The sequence below is a fragment of the Coptis chinensis genome, chromosome 1 (assembly GCF_015680905.1).
Source record: "Coptis chinensis isolate HL-2020 chromosome 1, ASM1568090v1, whole genome shotgun sequence".
NCBI classification, from domain to species: Eukaryota; Viridiplantae; Streptophyta; class Magnoliopsida; order Ranunculales; family Ranunculaceae; genus Coptis; species Coptis chinensis.
In genome coordinates, this window is record NC_141456.1 from 40,318,962 (window position 1) to 40,337,173 (window position 18,212).

At 37.3% G+C, this 18,212-nt stretch overlaps 1 protein-coding gene across 9 annotated transcripts; it reads left to right on the forward strand.

The window, feature by feature from the left end:
• Positions 1-2,641: 2,641 nt before the first annotated feature.
• LOC147523982 (U6 snRNA phosphodiesterase-like protein) lies at positions 2,642-16,690 on the forward strand. 9 transcript variants are annotated; one of them, XM_086601195.1, is made up of 6 exons: positions 2,689-3,135; positions 3,213-3,287; positions 9,771-10,020; positions 10,153-10,249; positions 16,210-16,275; positions 16,395-16,690. In XM_086601195.1, the coding sequence occupies exons 1-6, from the start codon at positions 2,985-2,987 to the stop codon at positions 16,593-16,595; spliced, it is 840 nt and encodes a 279-aa protein (XP_086457321.1). In that variant the 5' UTR covers positions 2,689-2,984; the 3' UTR covers positions 16,596-16,690. The 9 variants fall into 9 exon arrangements, with proteins under 9 accessions (XP_086457294.1, XP_086457321.1, XP_086457298.1 ...); XM_086601187.1 differs by having other exon boundaries at positions 2,722-3,135; positions 3,204-3,287; XM_086601202.1 differs by lacking the exons at positions 2,689-3,135; positions 3,213-3,287 and adding an exon at positions 9,336-9,534.
• The last annotated feature ends 1,522 nt before the right edge of the window (positions 16,691-18,212 follow it).

The window sequence follows — 18,212 nt, forward strand, 5'->3', positions numbered from 1 at the left end:
TTCTTGAATAACATAAGAGACGATGCATAAAACACTCACAAGGATTCTCCACAACTTGAAAATTTTGAATTTGAGGTTGAGTTTTGATATAAAGAATTTTTGACAATTAATTTTTTTGAATTCAGAATAAAATTTGATAAAAGAAATTATTGAATTCAAAATAAGATTTGATTTTGATAAAATGAATTTTTGAATCCAAAATAAGATTTTGACATTTAAAATTTTTGAATTCGAAATAAGATTTAATAAACGAAATTTTTGAATTCAAAATAGAATTTAATAAATGAAACTTTTGGAATTCGAAATAGGATTTGATTTTCATAAAATGAATTTTTGAGCTCTTCATTCAATCTCAAGTGCTCGATTCATATTGTCACTAAAAAGTCACCCCCAAACAATAATTTTATATCGGTATTTGATTTGTCGCCCCCAAGTGATAACTTCAAATATCGGTTCTTTAAAATATTATTCATCACCTTAAAATCATCAATAAAAAAATTGGCCCCGAGGTGATTAGCATCGTCAATGAAATTTTTTGTTCTCAAGAGATTTATCTATATCAGCCTCCAATATGATATCCGGCTCAAAAATAATTTTTCGATATCGGCCATCAACTTATTGATTTTATATCGACCTCGAAATGATCGATTTATATTGGCTATTAAATGTCAACCTCTTATATCGACTTTCCTCTTTCTATGCCAAAGTTATATTTCCCTTCTTCCTAAAAAAACAGATGAAGTCCAACTTACATATCAAACTCCAAAATTAACATAATCCAAAATTCACTAACACACTGTATCGTCTTTCATCAAATTCATTGAATCCTTATTTGTATCGGTTAACAAATTCCCCCCCCCCCAGTATAAGTCAAACTCTTCTCTACTCATTATTATGTACTGGATTTTATTGTTGATTTGAGCACATAAGATCGAAGACGAAAATAAATAAAGTAGAAGCTAAACTCACTGATGTTGAATTCAAGAATGAAAAAAAAATCAAGACTTATTCTCATTTTTCATCATGCAATTCTTGAATACCCATGTCTTCTTCCAAACCCAATCGTTCAACACTTTTTCCTTCTCTTAATTGCCACTCCAAATGATTGATCTATATCGGTATCATCTCAATTGACTTAAACTGTTTCGCCCTCGCCCCCATGTGATCTTTCTTATCTTGGCACGGAAAAATATCGGCCACAAGCAATCAATCTATATCAGCCTCAAGTTGGGTATCGTAATGGCAATGGGGTATCAAAGTTGGGCTATTGGTATCGGATAACTATGTTCTGTTGAGTTTGGTTGGTTGGTTTCTGTTGTCGCACTCGACCTCGGTATCAATGGGTTAGTTGGTCTTGGTATCGAAATTGTTGTTGCTACTTGACTCGGTATTGAACTTACCTCAAATGATTGGTACGGTTTTCCATCCAAGAGCTTAACTATTTTTCTTGACTCCCCTGCCTAGTATCGGTATTGGGTATTTTGGTTGTGGGTATTGGTTATGTGGTTGTGGGCATCGGTATCGAACTTTGTCTGCTATGAAGCATGACGCCCCCAAGTATTTAACTTTGTAATCGGTTCAGTATCCATCTATTCGATACCCATATTTCAATCAAAATTCACCATCACCACCATCAATTATTTCAACCTCAACAAAGTTTCGAGATACAAAACTCAGATCTAGCGACATTATTGAAAATATTTAAATGTTGCTCAACAGGATCAAAATCTGAAATATATAACAAAAAAATGAAGAAATGTGTTTAAGAAGCTTATCTTGGGAGATTGATGAAACTTGATCATCTATCTTCATCAACTCATCAATATTTAACGTTTTGAGAACGTACAACATGATTATCTATCTTCATCAACCCATGATTCTTGAACTTAGGAACAGCGACCACGTCACATGACCAAAAAATTAAACCCGAAAATATTCAACTTTTGTTTACTTGACTTCATCACTTCTTCTACTGTTTTCGTTTCTCTCTTTGAAATCGATGTTTGAAGGTTTAGCAAGATCCTTTAATGGTGGAAAGTAAAAAAAACTCAATTGACAAATCAATCTAATCTTGATCAGATTCGCTCAAACAAGAAACTTGAATTTGTTCATCGAAGAACGGACGACGCCAATGTGAGATACAAGAGAAGAAAAATACTTTTATTATTCATTAATGGTAGTTTACAATATTTTATCATTTCTCTTTGTTTTACATATAAGAAATAGAATAATAAAGTGTGGAAAATTAATCTGGTCCCTTATCTCTTCTACATCCAATCATTTTATAGTTGCTTCACATGTCTTCATCCAATAGCTTTGTACATGTGTCCATTCTTTTCTCACTCATTTGTACCTGCAATTTATAAAATGATTGAAATATGAGCATATATCGTTAGTGTACGATATTTGTCCACCATACCAACACACACAGTGAACAAGACTCATGGTGCATGGTCGATTGTCCACTCGTAATGATTTTCTCTTATTCAACACAATTTAATAATAAAAGAATCAAAATCCTCAATCCTCAATCCATTAAATTCATGATGTATACAATCCAAATAATGTCACTTTTGATATTTACAAAGACTCAAATCTTAAACATAGTATTGTTATTAATTATGTACAAGAAAATAAAGTTACGATAAAGTATTTAAACAAGAGTACAAACCCCAAAGAGTAAAAAACACACAAAAAACAATCATCTTCAACCTTAATTTTGGTTAGAAATTGCCAAATGTAAATCAGCTAAAAAAAATATAAAAAAGAGTGAGAAATATTTTAGAGTCCTGAAACAAATTTGTAGAACATATAATGCGATATTTCTTGACACTCAAATCACAGTTTAAATGATTGACCGAGTTTAAAAAGAAATATCTGCTCGAGATGGAATAATCAGTAGTTCAAGAGTTCAAGGTACCACCGTTGATTTTAGGCTTCACCAAATACCAAAATATCATTCCTGATATTTCAACCAAAAGAAAATGGACGAACTATTTTCTTCATACGGCGAATCTTCATCATCTGACTCAGAATCTTCTTCACCCATTCAACCCACCGATCCCAACCATAAAGAAGAGTCAACTCGTTTACCACCACCACCAATTGACCTTCTCACCCCTCAAAACTCTCTTGGTAAGTTTGATTTTTGTGTCAACTAATAAAAGTATGTAGTTTTTTTTTTTATTGATGGTTTGTTTTAGATTTGGCAGAAATAGGTACTGGAAGTCGGGTTCGGAGTTTTCCTCATGTGGATGGGAATTATGCATTGCACGTCTCGATTCCAGGTTCGGGCTTTTGTCTTGTTCTTTTGTTAGGCTAATTAGAATTTACCTAAAAGCTTGAAAAGCAGGATATGTATGATATAGGATAAATGTATGCATTTATGAGATGGTAGGGTTCTGCCCAAGACTTGTAGTTGCTACAAAATGAGACACGTATCAATTTCCGTGTAGTTTATTTCTATAGCTATTTTGTTTTGGTAAGTTTATGTAGCTAACATAGGTAAACATTCTTATTGTAAATCTATTGTTGGTGTTGATTTCACACAAGCTCAGGATTTTTGGTGCCTTATTGGTAGATTTATGTACTAATTGAATGGGTACCTAGGTATACCTATTTAACTGTCATGGCTTTTTATTGGTTAATGTGGTCAAACAAGTGTTTGGATTGTACAACAAGAGGTTTTCTTACACGAGGACAAATTATATAGCTTCGGTTCGAGGTTCCAAGTGATTTAGAGAAAACTGAAAGATCACGATGAAGAAGTGCTCGTTCAGTTTAGATAGTACAAGAAAGGTGTCATCCTTTTCACTGAATGCTGCTTGGATTGGGTTTTAAATATTTTCCAATGAAGATTTGGAGTGAATTTGTATCATAGCGACATCGCATATAGCACCGTATCTATCTTCATTGATGTATAATACAATTGTATTGGTTTTGCTTTTTCTGTAGACATTATTGAGTTAGTCATCTTTTCTGCAACACATTTTGATAAATCTCTTATTGTGGTTAGGACACTTGCATATCAATCACATTCTATCCATCTTTCATTTGTTTGTTTGATTGTTTGTGTAAATTGGGCCCACATTTTAAACAGTAGGTATGGATTCCCAATCAGACTTTCAAGTAGATGGAAAAAGCAATGGCAATCTGTTTTGGTCTGAGGGGATGGATCGTGTGTTAGTGCATACATTGCAAAAGCAATTGTCATTGGGAAACAAGAGCAAATCGGGTTGGAAGTCCATAGCATTTACTGCTGTAATCAACAATATGTGGAGAAAGCGACACATTAAGATTAAGAAAGATCACATCATGAACAGACTAAAAACATGGCGTAAGATGAATGTTGCAGTGAAAGAGTTATTGGGCCTCGATGGTTTTAGTTGGGATGGAGAGAGCAAGACACTGAGAGCCAATGAGGATGTTTGGAGGAATGCTCTTAAGGTAGTATAAATCTAAAAACTTATTCAAAATTGTGTTTTGAGAGCTCTCCATTTAGATCGTTTAAAAGAGTACGATATTTCTCTGTGTTGGCAGACAAGGAAACATCTGAGGCAATACAAGGGGAAGGCACTTGCATTTTATCAGGAAATTGCTCAATTGATTGGAGATGAAGCAAAAGGACCGATGGGAATAACCCATATTGTGACTAATGAGGAAAGAACTGCTACTGAAAAAGTGCAAGATGATTTACTTGGCGGGGACAGACACTTGGATGGATGGACTGCTGGAGATGTTAGGACTGAAATCCCAGTACAAACACATGCTTCCTCTTCATCGAGTCCTAGTCGTGCTGGCGAACAGACTCGGAGAAAGCGAAAACGTTTTCTGGTTCCAGGATGGGTTGAGGAGATGAGTAAAGTGAGATTAGAGATTGGTCGCGTTGCATCTGCCATGGAGTGCAGGAATCAAATCGATGATCCACTTTGGGACCAGTGTACTCGTGCCATTGAGGCCATAAATGACTTGGATGAAGATGCTAAGTTGGCGGCGCTTGAGATGTTCTTGGGTAGCTTGGACAAGAGGAGAATGTTTATTAGTTTGAAGGATTCTCAACGACGAACCTGGATCCTAAGAAAGTTTGGTCGTTCTAGTCTTTAGGATCCTATCATATGTACGTGCAGTTCATGGTTATATGAGGATATCTTCATTTATATATAACATCAGAACCTCTTATTGTTCGTTGGATAGGGTTACTGTTTACTTTCCCTTTCTTCTATTATTATTGGCTATCATGATATGTTTTCCTTGAAACTTTTTTGTTTCAAATTTATCTTCCCTCTTTCATATGCTCAGGAGTGTTGCACTTAGCTTAGAAGCATAGTACCATCTAGTAGGATGGATGGAGTTTTTATGTCTAAACAAGATAGTGGATTGGATCTTAGGCAGTTGCATGAGTAACTTTATTATGAAACACTATCCGTTGTATGTAAGGGTTTCATGTGTGTATACTGTATAGTGAACTGCTCATACAGACTAGTGGGAGCAATCAGTTAACTTTCAACATTTTTTTTTGATGTAATTACCTCACATGAAAATATTTTATACTTCACTTATCTCAGAGGGTGAAATTTTCGGGCAGCCAAATAACAAAGTTGGGAATTACAGAGGAAGTTACCGAGAATCCTCGCTGTCTGCTGAACAGATATAGTCCCACATATGCCTCCTAAGAGTACTGTTTTAGAGAATTTTGTTTCATCCATTCGTTAATTCTTAAACAGATCCTGAATTTTTGTAGAAAGAACTGCTTCTTACCAGGATAAAGAATATAAGTTCATTGATGAAGTAAACATGACTAGTTAACTAATGAGAGGGATGGGTGATGCAATTTCTTTAACATTATAATGATGGTAAAGAAGACAGTATTGGTTTTAGTGATCAAGGAGTCATTTTAGGTTTCTTCATCTTGCAATGAACATGTTCTTGGACTATCATGGGACCTCAATTTTGTTGCCTCATCTTTCCAAATTTACTTTTTATTTTTAATGAAGTAACACTTTTGGACTTGTAATACAACTGTTAAGAAGTAGCTAATAAATCTTGATCCTCATTTCCCTTTTCATTTCTCTTTTATTTTATGTTTAAAAATGTGGAGAAGTGTATTACACTAAAGGCGAGTTTGGAAACTATGAGAATTCTCATCGTAACCGAGTTTGGTGACATTTCCAACTCTAATATGTATTAGGATGTGAATAACCGCTGAGAGTCTAGAATTCTAAGACGACGTAGATTGCCTCCTAGGTGGGAATTTAATTCTCTCCCAAACCCATGTCAAATGGGATTCCCAAACCCATGTCAAATGGGATTTCTCATGATACTTGATATGTTATGGCAGTTACTACCATTTAAATGCCACATGAATAACATAGTTTCTAAAACGTAAAGAATTCTTATGACAACCAAACTACCAAATTTATTCCTCATTACTAGAGAATTCGATTCTCAGAGAATTCGAACTTCCTCGAGAATTATAATTCTCGTACCCAAACACACCATAAGTTACATTGACACGGATACGTGTGTTCATATCCGACGGTGAAATATGAAAAATTGAGGTATTTTACAAACAATGTGTCCGTACTTTGCCCGTCACGGATACTTGGATACATATCCGACACGGATTATTTTTTAAAATGGTGTGCATGTAACATTGATATTACCTTATGATTATGATTGATTATGATAACCGTTTTCAAGAGTTTTATCAAATGTATTGAGTACATTTTTTTTTAGTTATTTTTTAAAAATTTAGGGTTCTTGTATAGGATTCTTGTTAGACAAGAAATCCCTAGTCTAGAAATATGAGGGTTTATAATTGAATTAGGGAATGGTTAATGAATATGTTTTGAGAAGAAAAGTTGTGGGTTTTAGGGTTCTTCCCAATTCCCCCTAAATATGTATTAGGGTTTATATGATGTTATGGTGATTGTTACTTCCATTAAATGACATCGCAAGCTTTCTTGGGCAAGTTACTCGGCTCTTCGGAGGGACCTTTAAAGCCTTTGGAGGATGGTCATTATGTCTCATTTTGGGGCACCAGGTGGGAGAGTGGTTGAGTTTCTATCCTGTATGGTTTTGGTGCTTGGAAAACTATTTGGTGTTTGATCTTACGAGTGATTATCGACAGCGAGGTGAGGGAGTTTTGATCTCGACATTCCCATTATTGTTTGGCTTATTGGAGTAAGGAAATTTAGATTTGAAGGAATTAGTGTTTCCTTTTTTGGCTTGGAGTGCAGCCTTAGAGTGCATCCTTACTGTTGATTACCTGATGAGGTGTAAAAATGTGGGAGGGACAAGGAACTTGTGAATCATTTGCTTTGTGCCCTTTTCTTAGTTGTTTGGTCTGCTTTCAGTTTTGAATCAATAGTTCCTTCCTGTTGTAACTGTCTTTGGAGGTTATTGCCCTTTGCTATTTTATGGGGTATTTGGTGGAATGGGATCAACGCCATTTTAGAGCTACACTGGAGGGAGTCATCTATCAAGACTCTTCTACACCGGTGGTCCATCTTAGTTCCTTTGTTTCTTTGCTGAAATTCTTAGTCATCTTAGTACCCCCCTCCCCCCCAATACACCAAAAAAAAACACGGTCAACCCTCTTTGACTTTTTTTTAATGTGTATTGAGGGGGATCCATCTAGTGTGAGGGTAATACTAGTTAACCCATTCTTATTTACCAAGCAAAAGGGAGAAAAGAAGTTAACACCCATTCTGTAATTTCTATTGTTGAAAAGGGTTTTTTTTTCCAAAAACGTAAGCAGATGGAGAGGCACTAGAATGTGTATAGAGGGATCAGGGGGTCCAAAAAGCGGGAAAAACACACGCATGAAACACCCTGGTCGCTAAGACACATACCAAAACACTCCCTCAACCTTTGACTTAGTCCTTGAACCCGCGACCTCTTAGGATCTACTGGTCCGATATCATGTGCAGATTATGCCAAAAACCCAGATGATGGAGATATGCAGAACAATCGATATCAAAGGGACCACACGTCAAACAGGGGCAAACACATTCACCATAACAAAAATTAAAATTTAAAGCTACACAAAACATATGCATAATGAGCAAAACAAGACACCCAACATTCTAGACCCTTGTGGTCCTAGATATTGGTAATTTTTTAGGAGCTAACCTTTTTGAGCCATATGTTTTTGAAAGCTGTTATATGATTTGGGCCCGCTGCTGTGGGGAATGGGGGGCGGGGGGGAGGTAGCTTTTCTGCATGCCTTAACGTTGGTGTTAAAAATGTTAGAATAGTAATATGTCATGAAAGTTAGGTCATCTAAGTTATTCTATTTTCCTTATAAATAGTTGAGCGCTATTCCTTGTTGTTCTGTTCATAAATTTGAGTTGCCTGATTAATATTGGCAGATAAATAAAGGCTTTAGCCTTTGATGTGAACCCTGTCTTCTTCTTCTCGTCTCCAGCAGGTAGTATCAATGATGATTGGTTTTTGGGTGATATTGGGCAGTAGTAACAGTGTGCAACCTTAGAAAGCAAAAAAAGCTTACTGTGAATTTTTTTCGGCTGTGCATGAGGAATGGGGAGTCTGTGTAATATGTTATATTGTTGTCCTTTTTCTTCGAATGTTGAATTCATTAATATGTTGGTGAGTTGGTCCTTCACTGCATCAGGAAATTGTCTTTTGATTCTTACACATTTTGCAATGTTGTGGGGCATATGTGACAGGAACGTAATCTACATCACTTTGAGGAAGTTTCAGCAACAGTGGAAGATGTCATCTGATCCTGTGATCCATCAATGCTCTTTTGTTTTAAGTTTCTTAAGGAGTGTAGGAGTTGCTTTTCTGAGCAGTTTGTGGCCAGATGGCTTTAAATTGGTTCCATAGTTTAGTATTCTTTGGGTGTTTTGTTGTGTATTTCTTGTTTCTTATTTGTGATTGTAGGCTCCCTAGGCCTACTTCGCCTTTTTACTTTTTGATGAGAATTTGACTTTATTGAGCAAAATACGAAAAAAAAATGAGAAAACAAAGTGTGCATTTCTATTGAGATACCTGAAATCGTCAAATGTTTGTTTTATAATAATAGAAGACCTCATGATGTGGTAACTAGTCCAATCATAATTGTCTTGCTGTCATACCACCCAGACAACCCCCTATTGAAGGACAAAGTTACACACTTACACCAAACATATCATGAAAAGGGATATTGGATGCAAGTGTGACTGATTGACTCCTAATACTTTGAGAGAAAAGTTAACGATTGGTTCCTATTTCGTATAAGGTCATTGCTAGTAAGGATAACACCACTTTTTGGATATCCACATTGAAATTAGTAAGTGTCTTGTAGACAATTTTGTTTTGTGCTTCAAAACTTCTGGTGTTTGAGGGTGGAAAAAATAGAGTTTGGGATTGAAAGTGGGTGCCATAAATTACAAATTACATCTGTAGTAGTACAAGCTCTGTCTCTCTTGGGAACAACATCTTCCTGTCGTGAGATATGCCTGAGTTTTATGAAAATAAAGTTTATGGCAGAAGAATCTGTTATTGTGGCCTGCCTTGCAAAGATAGCAAGTATGGTGCTATAGAGATACACTTCAGCCTATCCTGGTGTCTTTACACTTTTTCTTAATTTTTTATAAATTTTTTAAGTTTGTACTTTCTACAATGGAAATTATCAATTAAGTACTCTCTAAGGCGTTGAGGAGGATGAATTTACATGCAACTGGCTTTGTGTAGAATTTCTTATAGATCATACGCATTTAAAGTCACTATTTGATCTTAATATGTGATATTCTTTGTACTCTCAGTTCATATACCATCTACAGCAAGGAAAGAGCTGGCTCTGCTTTTGAAAAGAATTGCAGTTGCCGTCCTTGATCTTCACGTTGTCGACCTTGACGTCCCGCTTAATGTTCTGTGCAAAGATGATCAGAAGCTTGAACAAGTTGGCCTAGGAAGAGAATTCCACATCAGTTTAGGAAGAACTGTTCCAATACGAGTGCACCAGATCGAATCAATATTGACTATGCTTCGTCAAAAGCTTCAGTCTCAAAAACGGTTAAGTCCATATTCTCCAATACTTGTTCAGATGGTGCTAAATTCTTGAATTTGGCACTTCTTATCATCCGTGAAGTTTCCTCATTTGTTAAACCCTTTCTTTGTCCTGTTCTCTTCTTCTCTCAAATACAGGTATTGGATAGATTTCAGCAAGTTGGAGGTGTTTGTCAATGATGACCAGACGCGGACCTTTCTTTCTTTGGAAGTCATCTCGAGAGGATTAGCTGAGGTACGTAGTAGAGCTCTTTCTTTATTATCTAGTGAGGTTGTCCAGTGCTCAACATGGGACTTCTCAACCTTTTTCTGCCTAAAAATGAGTTCAATTCAGAGGTATTTTGTTGTTTTTTGGTAAATTGAACATTTGGAGAAACAGTAAGAATTTATTTGAGAGGAAGTAAAATATTTAAAAATGTTTCTAGATTTAGTAATATTTGGTTTATTGGTGAATCTTCAGTTCTTCAACCTTAATAGAATGTGATACCAAAAACCATTAGTGAGGAAGTGATAGATGCCCGAAAGAAAACATGCCAACTTCCTATTGTACAAGATCCTAAGTAAGAGGAGTTGAAGGTATGCATGATCTCTACTGACATTTCTTTATATATCGGATCTCCTCACTCTTGTACTAATCTTTCTTCTTCTTAGCCTTAAAAGTTAATGTATTACAAAGAATGCATCAACCCTTGTAATGTAGATTGTAGTGGTGGAAGCAGCACTTAATCAAAATCTACACTTTGTAAAACCCTAAAAGTCTCACTTTTATTGATAATCACTCAATAATTCAAAACACACATAAACACAACTAAAACAACTCCTTGAAACCCTAACTATAAGCCCTTATTTATAATAACCCTAGAAAGCATAAACTAATAGGAACACGACATGTGTCACAACTAACTAATGGACTCAAACCATGGGCTTGGACTTAACTAAGGGCATGCCCATGACACTGACAACAACAACTAATGTTCTACATCACTCTCCCCATGTTGAAGAAGCTTGTCCACAAGCTTGTTGACATGAAAACCCACCAATATGCAAAAGCGCTTCAAACTTCAAACTTGTATACGTCACCCTCCCGAGGTTCTGAGGAATTCGACCTCGAATCTTGCCCAAATATCGGCTCAAACGAATAACATGACACCACAATGCTGCTAGTACTCCTTTCTTGAAACACAACGGATATTGGAAGTCACGAAGTATGCGTTGAAGTGTTTTGTGGCTGCGAGCAAAAACCTTCTCAAAATTGGTTAGAAAAGAATCAATATAACCACCACTTTGTGCTTGTTGAATTGGATGAACAAGACCTTCGTAGATCTGGTCAGCAGGACGTCTTTGTTGCAAAGGAAGGTGATGAACCTGCTAATTTCGTTTGTTATCACGCTCAAGACATGACACAACGACTTCATAAATTCTTTCCTTCTCTTTGTTGTCATCAACAACAACCGGTGTTTTACGTTGGGCTATAGAAGCTCCACCAACGCTGGGGGGTTTGGGCTGCAAAAGCTTCACCATAGCTTCCCTAAGTCGACTAGTCGCTTCTTCTAATCGATCAAACCTGTTTTGCATCAAGGCTTCTCTCCACTCTTCTAATCGAGCAACCCGTACTGGGCAGTGTTATCAAAATCGTACGATTCTCGACTTGAATCGAGAATCGTACAAGTCGAGTCGTAGCATGATAGATTAGAATCGTACTAGTAAATCGTTGATGACAGGAATCGCTACAAAATCGGGATTTGAATCGGAAAATCGTCTGAATCGGAAATAATAACAACTCCTCCGATTCAAATTCCATTAACAGGTTGTGAACCAAAAAAAAAAAAAAAAATTTGCAACAGGTAAGTTGCCATCACTATTTCTGATCAAGAAAAGAGAAAAAAGAAAAGAGGAGAAAGAAAAGATTGTTCCTTTATCAAGAATCAAAGAACAAAAAGTTTCCAATCATAATAAATTGCACATGTAAGTTTCCGTCACTACTTCTTCTCCTTTTAATTCTAATTTTTCTTCTATTTCTTTTAAATTACCTTCTATTCTCTTTTTTTTTTTTTTTTTTTTTTTCCTTATTTCATCTTCTCGTACATCTGAATCCCCTTCCTTCTTCTCAATTTTTTTTTTACGAAGGGTTATATGGGAGATATGGACTTGGGTCAGGTCTAGCCCAACCTAATAATACCTGGGTAAGGTGCTCAGGTCCATATAACTTAAACCCATACCATATTTTCTGAAAATTAGACCGATTTCACTCATTTTCTGAAATTTCAACAAATTCCAGACTTTTTTCTTTCCTGAAATTCCGATTATTATCACTATACTCTAACTCTTCAAGTGCTATGCATATAAGAAACAACAAACAAATAAGAAACAACAAGTGACAAGTAGTTTTCTTATGATATATACATATATGTAAAAATTTACAACACCTATATAGAATATAGTTTGAATATTACGATTTACGACTCGATACGATTTACGATTCAGTAAAAATGGAAAACGATTTCCGTTCTGATTCCGGAGTTGACAATATTGCTCTAGGGGTTAATATAAATCCATGAGTTCTTCATGAATTCTTCATCTCTGATGTTGTAGACATATCTTGATTTACAAGAATAAAATTGGATTCGCGGTGAACAGTAACTGGGTAAACAGTAACATTGTGAACAGTGTTTTTGCACCAATCTCCCAAAAATCAACACGCTCCGATACCAAATAATGTAGATTGTAGTGGCGGAAGCAACACTTAATCAAAATCTACACTTTGTAAAACCCTAAAAGTCTCACTTTTATTGATAATCACTCAATAATTCAAAACACACATAAACACAACTAAAACAACTCCTTGAAACCCTAACTATAAGCCCTTATTTATACTAACTCTAGAAAGCATAAACCAATAGAAACACGACATGTGTTACAAGTAACTAATGGACTCAAGCCATGGGTTTGGACTCAACTAAGGACGCATGCTCATGACACTGACAACAACAACTAATGTTCTACATCACCTTGAATCTTAGCCAATAGCTAATTCTTCAAGACTAAAATCCCCACCCATCACCCCTATTACACCCTAATACCAAACAAAAAGAAAAAATAAGAAGGGACTAAGAACACACAATATAAAAAATGGAAAAGAAGATTGTGTAAGTGGTTGTGGAGGTTTTGTCTTGAGAGGGAGAGTTTGTGGAGGATAGTCATTGTGTTGTGCTTTGGGAGTTCCCATTTTGGGTGGGAAAGTGGTCTTGTTCATTATCCTTCTGGTTGTGGGATTTGGAGGGGTATTATGAACTTTATTCCTGTCTTTAAGAAAGGCATTCGATATAAATTGGGTGTAAGTGACAAGATTTTGTTTTGGGAGGATCCTTGGTTAGGGGACGGACCTCTTAGGGAGGAGTATGGAACATTGTTTAATATGTCAGAGCTTAAAGGGCGGGTGCACCATTCCCGAATGCGTCGTTTTTTTTTTGCTGGAATCTAACGAATGCGTCGTTAGATCTGATGGTAATATTTCTTGGAATCTTGGCATTCACAGGGCTTCTAATCCAATGATGGTGTCATCGACTGATTAGCATATCTTATGACTAGACTTGAATGTGTTGTCCTAAATTGACAAAATCCTGATTTGCTGGTATAGCACCCTTAGTGAGAATGGTTTTTTCTCTTCCAGGTTTTTCTATTTCACCCTCTGTTCCATCCATGTTTTCCGGGTCCTGGAATATAGGCTACCAGAATTGCTTTCTTTGGGTGGTGTGCAGCACTGGAGCGGATTCTTACCACCGACAATCGTAGAAAAAGGAATTTTAGGGTCAGGTTTCAAATGTGTCCATTGTGTTCTAGAGTTAAGGGTTCAACCATGTACTGTTTCGATACCGTTTGTCTTGGCGAGGGTCTTATTTCCATGGTAAATCCAAGTGTTTTGCATAATACCTAACAGGGTGGTGGATCTCCTTACTCATTGGCATCTAGGGGCATTTCCCTCCAGGTGTAGCCGATTATGTGGGATATATAATTGGAGCATGTCAAGTTGCCAGTTTCTCCATAAGCTCGAACTTATGAAAAGGGCAAATTTGATGGATATGAGAGGAGGCTCGGGGATAGAACATAGGTGGGACACACCTTGAAAATGGGGTGGAGTCAATCTCAGCAGAGCACAACAGAAGAGGTTTCGAGGGTGAAGCATTGGACTTCCAGAGGGTCGTTATTGCTATAAAGGGTCTTCTTTGTTACTGGAATAAAGTGTTCATTGACCATTGGAGCTTACATTTTGAGCATTTTGTGGCTAGATGGTAGGATATATGTTTTAGAGATTCTTGATCAGGCTGTATGACGAGTTTTGCCATTTGTGTCTGTATTTTTATTTTTGGATTTTGTTTTTCAATTGTACTTGTAGGTCTTCTCAACCTATTTTTCTTTTGATATAATGAAATACTTTAATTTACCGTTAAAGAAAATAGTAAAAAAATTACAGTAACTACAAGTCAAAATTAAAAAAGAAAAGGACCAAGCACAATTCCCCTGGTCCACTACCCCACCAGTCTAGTCTTCTTCTTCATCCTCCTCTGTTCCGATCATCCCTTCCTCGTCTTCTCCTCACACTAGCCGACTATAGTATTCATCTCATAATTCTAGATCCAGCATTTCATCTTCAGTGCTGTACCTATCGCCAAAGTTGTCTTCATCGGATTATTCATCTTCTACTGTTGCTTGCTTCTCCTTAACCACTTCCTCCCTACTGTTATCCACCAAGGCCTGAATCTCACCTCTGCTTGTTCTGATTTCTGACATTCACACCCCAATCCTGTACCCAGGTTCTCTTCTTTCTTCCATAATCTCCATTCTATCCTCATTTTCTTCTTCCACCATGATAGCATATTATACTAGGGTATATAATATCATCGATCATCCTTTACAGCGAACAGTCTTTCCCTCTTAAACATAAACCTGCTTTGTAGACTAATTTAGTTTGTGTGAAAGAATTTAGTATTGTACCAGGTATCCACACATGAGCCATTACCAGTTTGTTTTGCTCACGATCAACGGTGGTGCACCCCTGCCCACATACTGGAGATTGTGGCTTTGCAACTCACGAGTGTCGCCTAGGTGAGTTTTCACTCGCATAATAACTGTACACCTACAGGCTGCAATAATAGCATTTAGGATTGTTTCTCAAGAAATTAAGAGGCGGTTATGGATCCATATTGAGTACCCCTTTGGGGTTGGTGATATTAGCCTTCAGGCCAGGTAGAAAGACGTGGCTGCTTAGGTAGACCAAAGCGATGAGTGTGTTCATAGAGGTGGCCCTTATACAATGTGGAGGCGAAGGGACTTTTTTGGCGGCGACGACATGCCATACTTAATTGTTTAACACCTATTTGCTTCAGTAGTCAACTTGTAAGAAACAAGGATCTGTTGGTAATGCACCAATTTGTTTTTCCTACCTACAACTTTTATTCTTGAAAGGTTTATGGGGTTATTGGTCTGACTATTTGAGTGATAATTCATAACGTGTAAGCATAGATGTGTTGGGACCTAGAATTCCCAGAACAGATGGGGGTACTGCCTTGTGTTTTACAGATTTGAATATGCTATGACATCATTTAGGACCTTTCCAGTGGGTCTCTTCCATTTTTTCCCCTTACATTGACTTGTTTAAGTTTTCCCTTTTATGGTTGAAGTATAAATCGAAGTTATGTGATCACTTTTAAGTGCACCACATTTTCATTATGTAATTGATGGTTTTTATTTTTGGCTAATTTGGAGGCTTCAACCGCTGGGAAGAACAAAGTCTATATAAATACCAGTAATATACTAATATCCCTCCATAATGGGATCTTATACAGCCATCATTACAGATTTACATCTACAAAATCATAGAAAATAGATGAAAAAATGCATTCTGCCAAAAATTCGCAAGTTTCAATTCTTTGTTGTCTTGTACAGAAACTTTAGTTGTCATAATTAAAAAAAAGGAAGTTGACTGACCAAAATAATTGGAGTGATTTTGGTCTTGTCCAGCATTTGTACTTTAATTGTTAGATAACTTAAGTTGTCTTCTTCGTGTTAATTGTCTTCTTGTCCAGCATCTGTAGGTTGTGTTGAAAACGATCAATATTACTAATTTTCTCTAACTTCTTGCATCCTTTTTATATCTTTGCTAATGTGTGCGTAAATTGACTTTTCGTTTGCTTTTAGATAACAAAGCAGATTCAAGCCGTCAATGAGATATATAGGCTACACAATCTTCCCGAATTTTACAAGGTTAGGTTAATGTCAGTATATAAACTCTTCTCTTTTGTGCAATCAATACCTTGCTGAGTGATAAGCTTTGCATGATTTCATGTTCTATGTTAGATCTTTGAATGTGTTTTTAAATACAGGATCCACGCCCCCATATATCAGTAGCTTGGACAATGGGTGATAGGAGCAGCTTGGTTAAAGGGAAGACTAAGCAAGAGATACAAAGATACTGCAACAACGGGGGTTCTGTACAAAAACTTGGTTTTACCTCCAAATTCCTTGGCATCGAATGTAAGATAGGTAGTAAGGTCTATACAATTTGTAAATGTTCAGAAGAATAGTGTCAGCTTTTTGTCACACATCAATGATATCTGTAATCAAATTAGTGTTACTTAAACTTGTATAATCAAAAGCAAAAATGATTTGACGAGGATAATCTGATGTGTGTTTCTGCGATTCATTGGATGACTTTGGCATCTGCTTGAAATGTTCAATCGATGGCAAGGATGGACACCCCTTCATGAAGGTATGTGCTTTACAGAATTGGTGCTGTTTTAGAAAATGCGGAAATGCTCATATCAAGATATTTTCCATTTTCTTAGGTGTTGGTAATTCGAAATCGTTGAAACATCCGGGGTCTTCATTTGTCCGCACTTTCCCAAGCATCAAATTTATTCTAAAAGGCGGCATTTGTTACTATTAACACTTCCCGAAGTACGAGTCATTAATGGGTTTAAGAAAAAGAAATCCCTAGCTCCGAACAGCCCTCATCGTGTCTCCTGTATTCCTAAACCAAACCTAAGGGATCCCTCCCCCATTTGGGCCAGTGATATGACAATGGTTACTAATAGTGTGAAGAAGATGGTTTTCTACGTGTGTACTACTACTACCGGTCATGAATGATAAAGTGTGTTGTCACAATTGGTACGGGACAGACGACCTCAGCAAAGGACCTCATAGTGAGGAAGAACAGAGGTTCTGTCCAGTTTTCCAAATGCCTCCTGGTCAGCCCCGAGGGTTTGCTAGTGTGGCCTTAGACGACCCAACCGCCACCTGCTACCTGCTACCTGTTGTTGGGGTGTTAACGATCCTGTGTTTTGGCCAGATAGTTGTAGAAGTTGTCTTGAATTGTAGACTCTCCACCCTGCTCAGATGCCCTTGTGATTGACCCCATCATGTCTGCTGATGATCCTCCTACATGGAAGGCTCTTCCCTCGATGCTGACATCCAAGTCTTGCCCTAATGCCACGGTGGTGGACGGGAATATCTATGTCATGGGTTCCTACACCAGAAACAGTGGGTTTCTTTCCCCATGGATGGAGGTCTTCGATCCACGCTCTAACACCTGGTGTCCTTTGCCCTCCTCTCCCTGTTGCGGACAAGACCTGCAGTTTCCAGTACATTCAACAGTCTGTGTCCACCTCGAGGATCAGAAGCAACTTATTATAGGTTGCTACCCACCTGTTTGATATTCAGAGTGAGATGCGGCTCTCTGCTCCCCGCTTGCTGAACCTCATTGCAGCCGTCACCAAGGGTAAGCTCGCCTTTGCTGACAATGTGCTCTACATGTTCAAACGTGGCAAATTACTTATCTTTGATGTCAGCTCCACTGTGTGGTTTGAAGTACCTGGTTTAGAGCATGTTGTTGCCCTCGACCCTAGTGTTAAGGCAGTTTATCTGTTTCATACCGGAGATGAGAACTTCTGCGCCCTTTGGTCTACCCAGTCCCCTGGTTCTGCCAATTCAGGCGCTATTTATTCCCTAAGTTTCCAAGTCGTCCCTGGCATTGGAGACACTCATCCCTTTGCTTCACCGAAGGCCTACAACTCTTACAAGGCGGAGGGTTAGTTGCTATCTCTGTGACCGCGTGGCCATTGAATCTGAGAGAAAAGGTTTGAGTTGTAACCATGGAAAACGAAAGTCGGCATTGTAACTCTAGTATCTTAGGTGAATAGGTG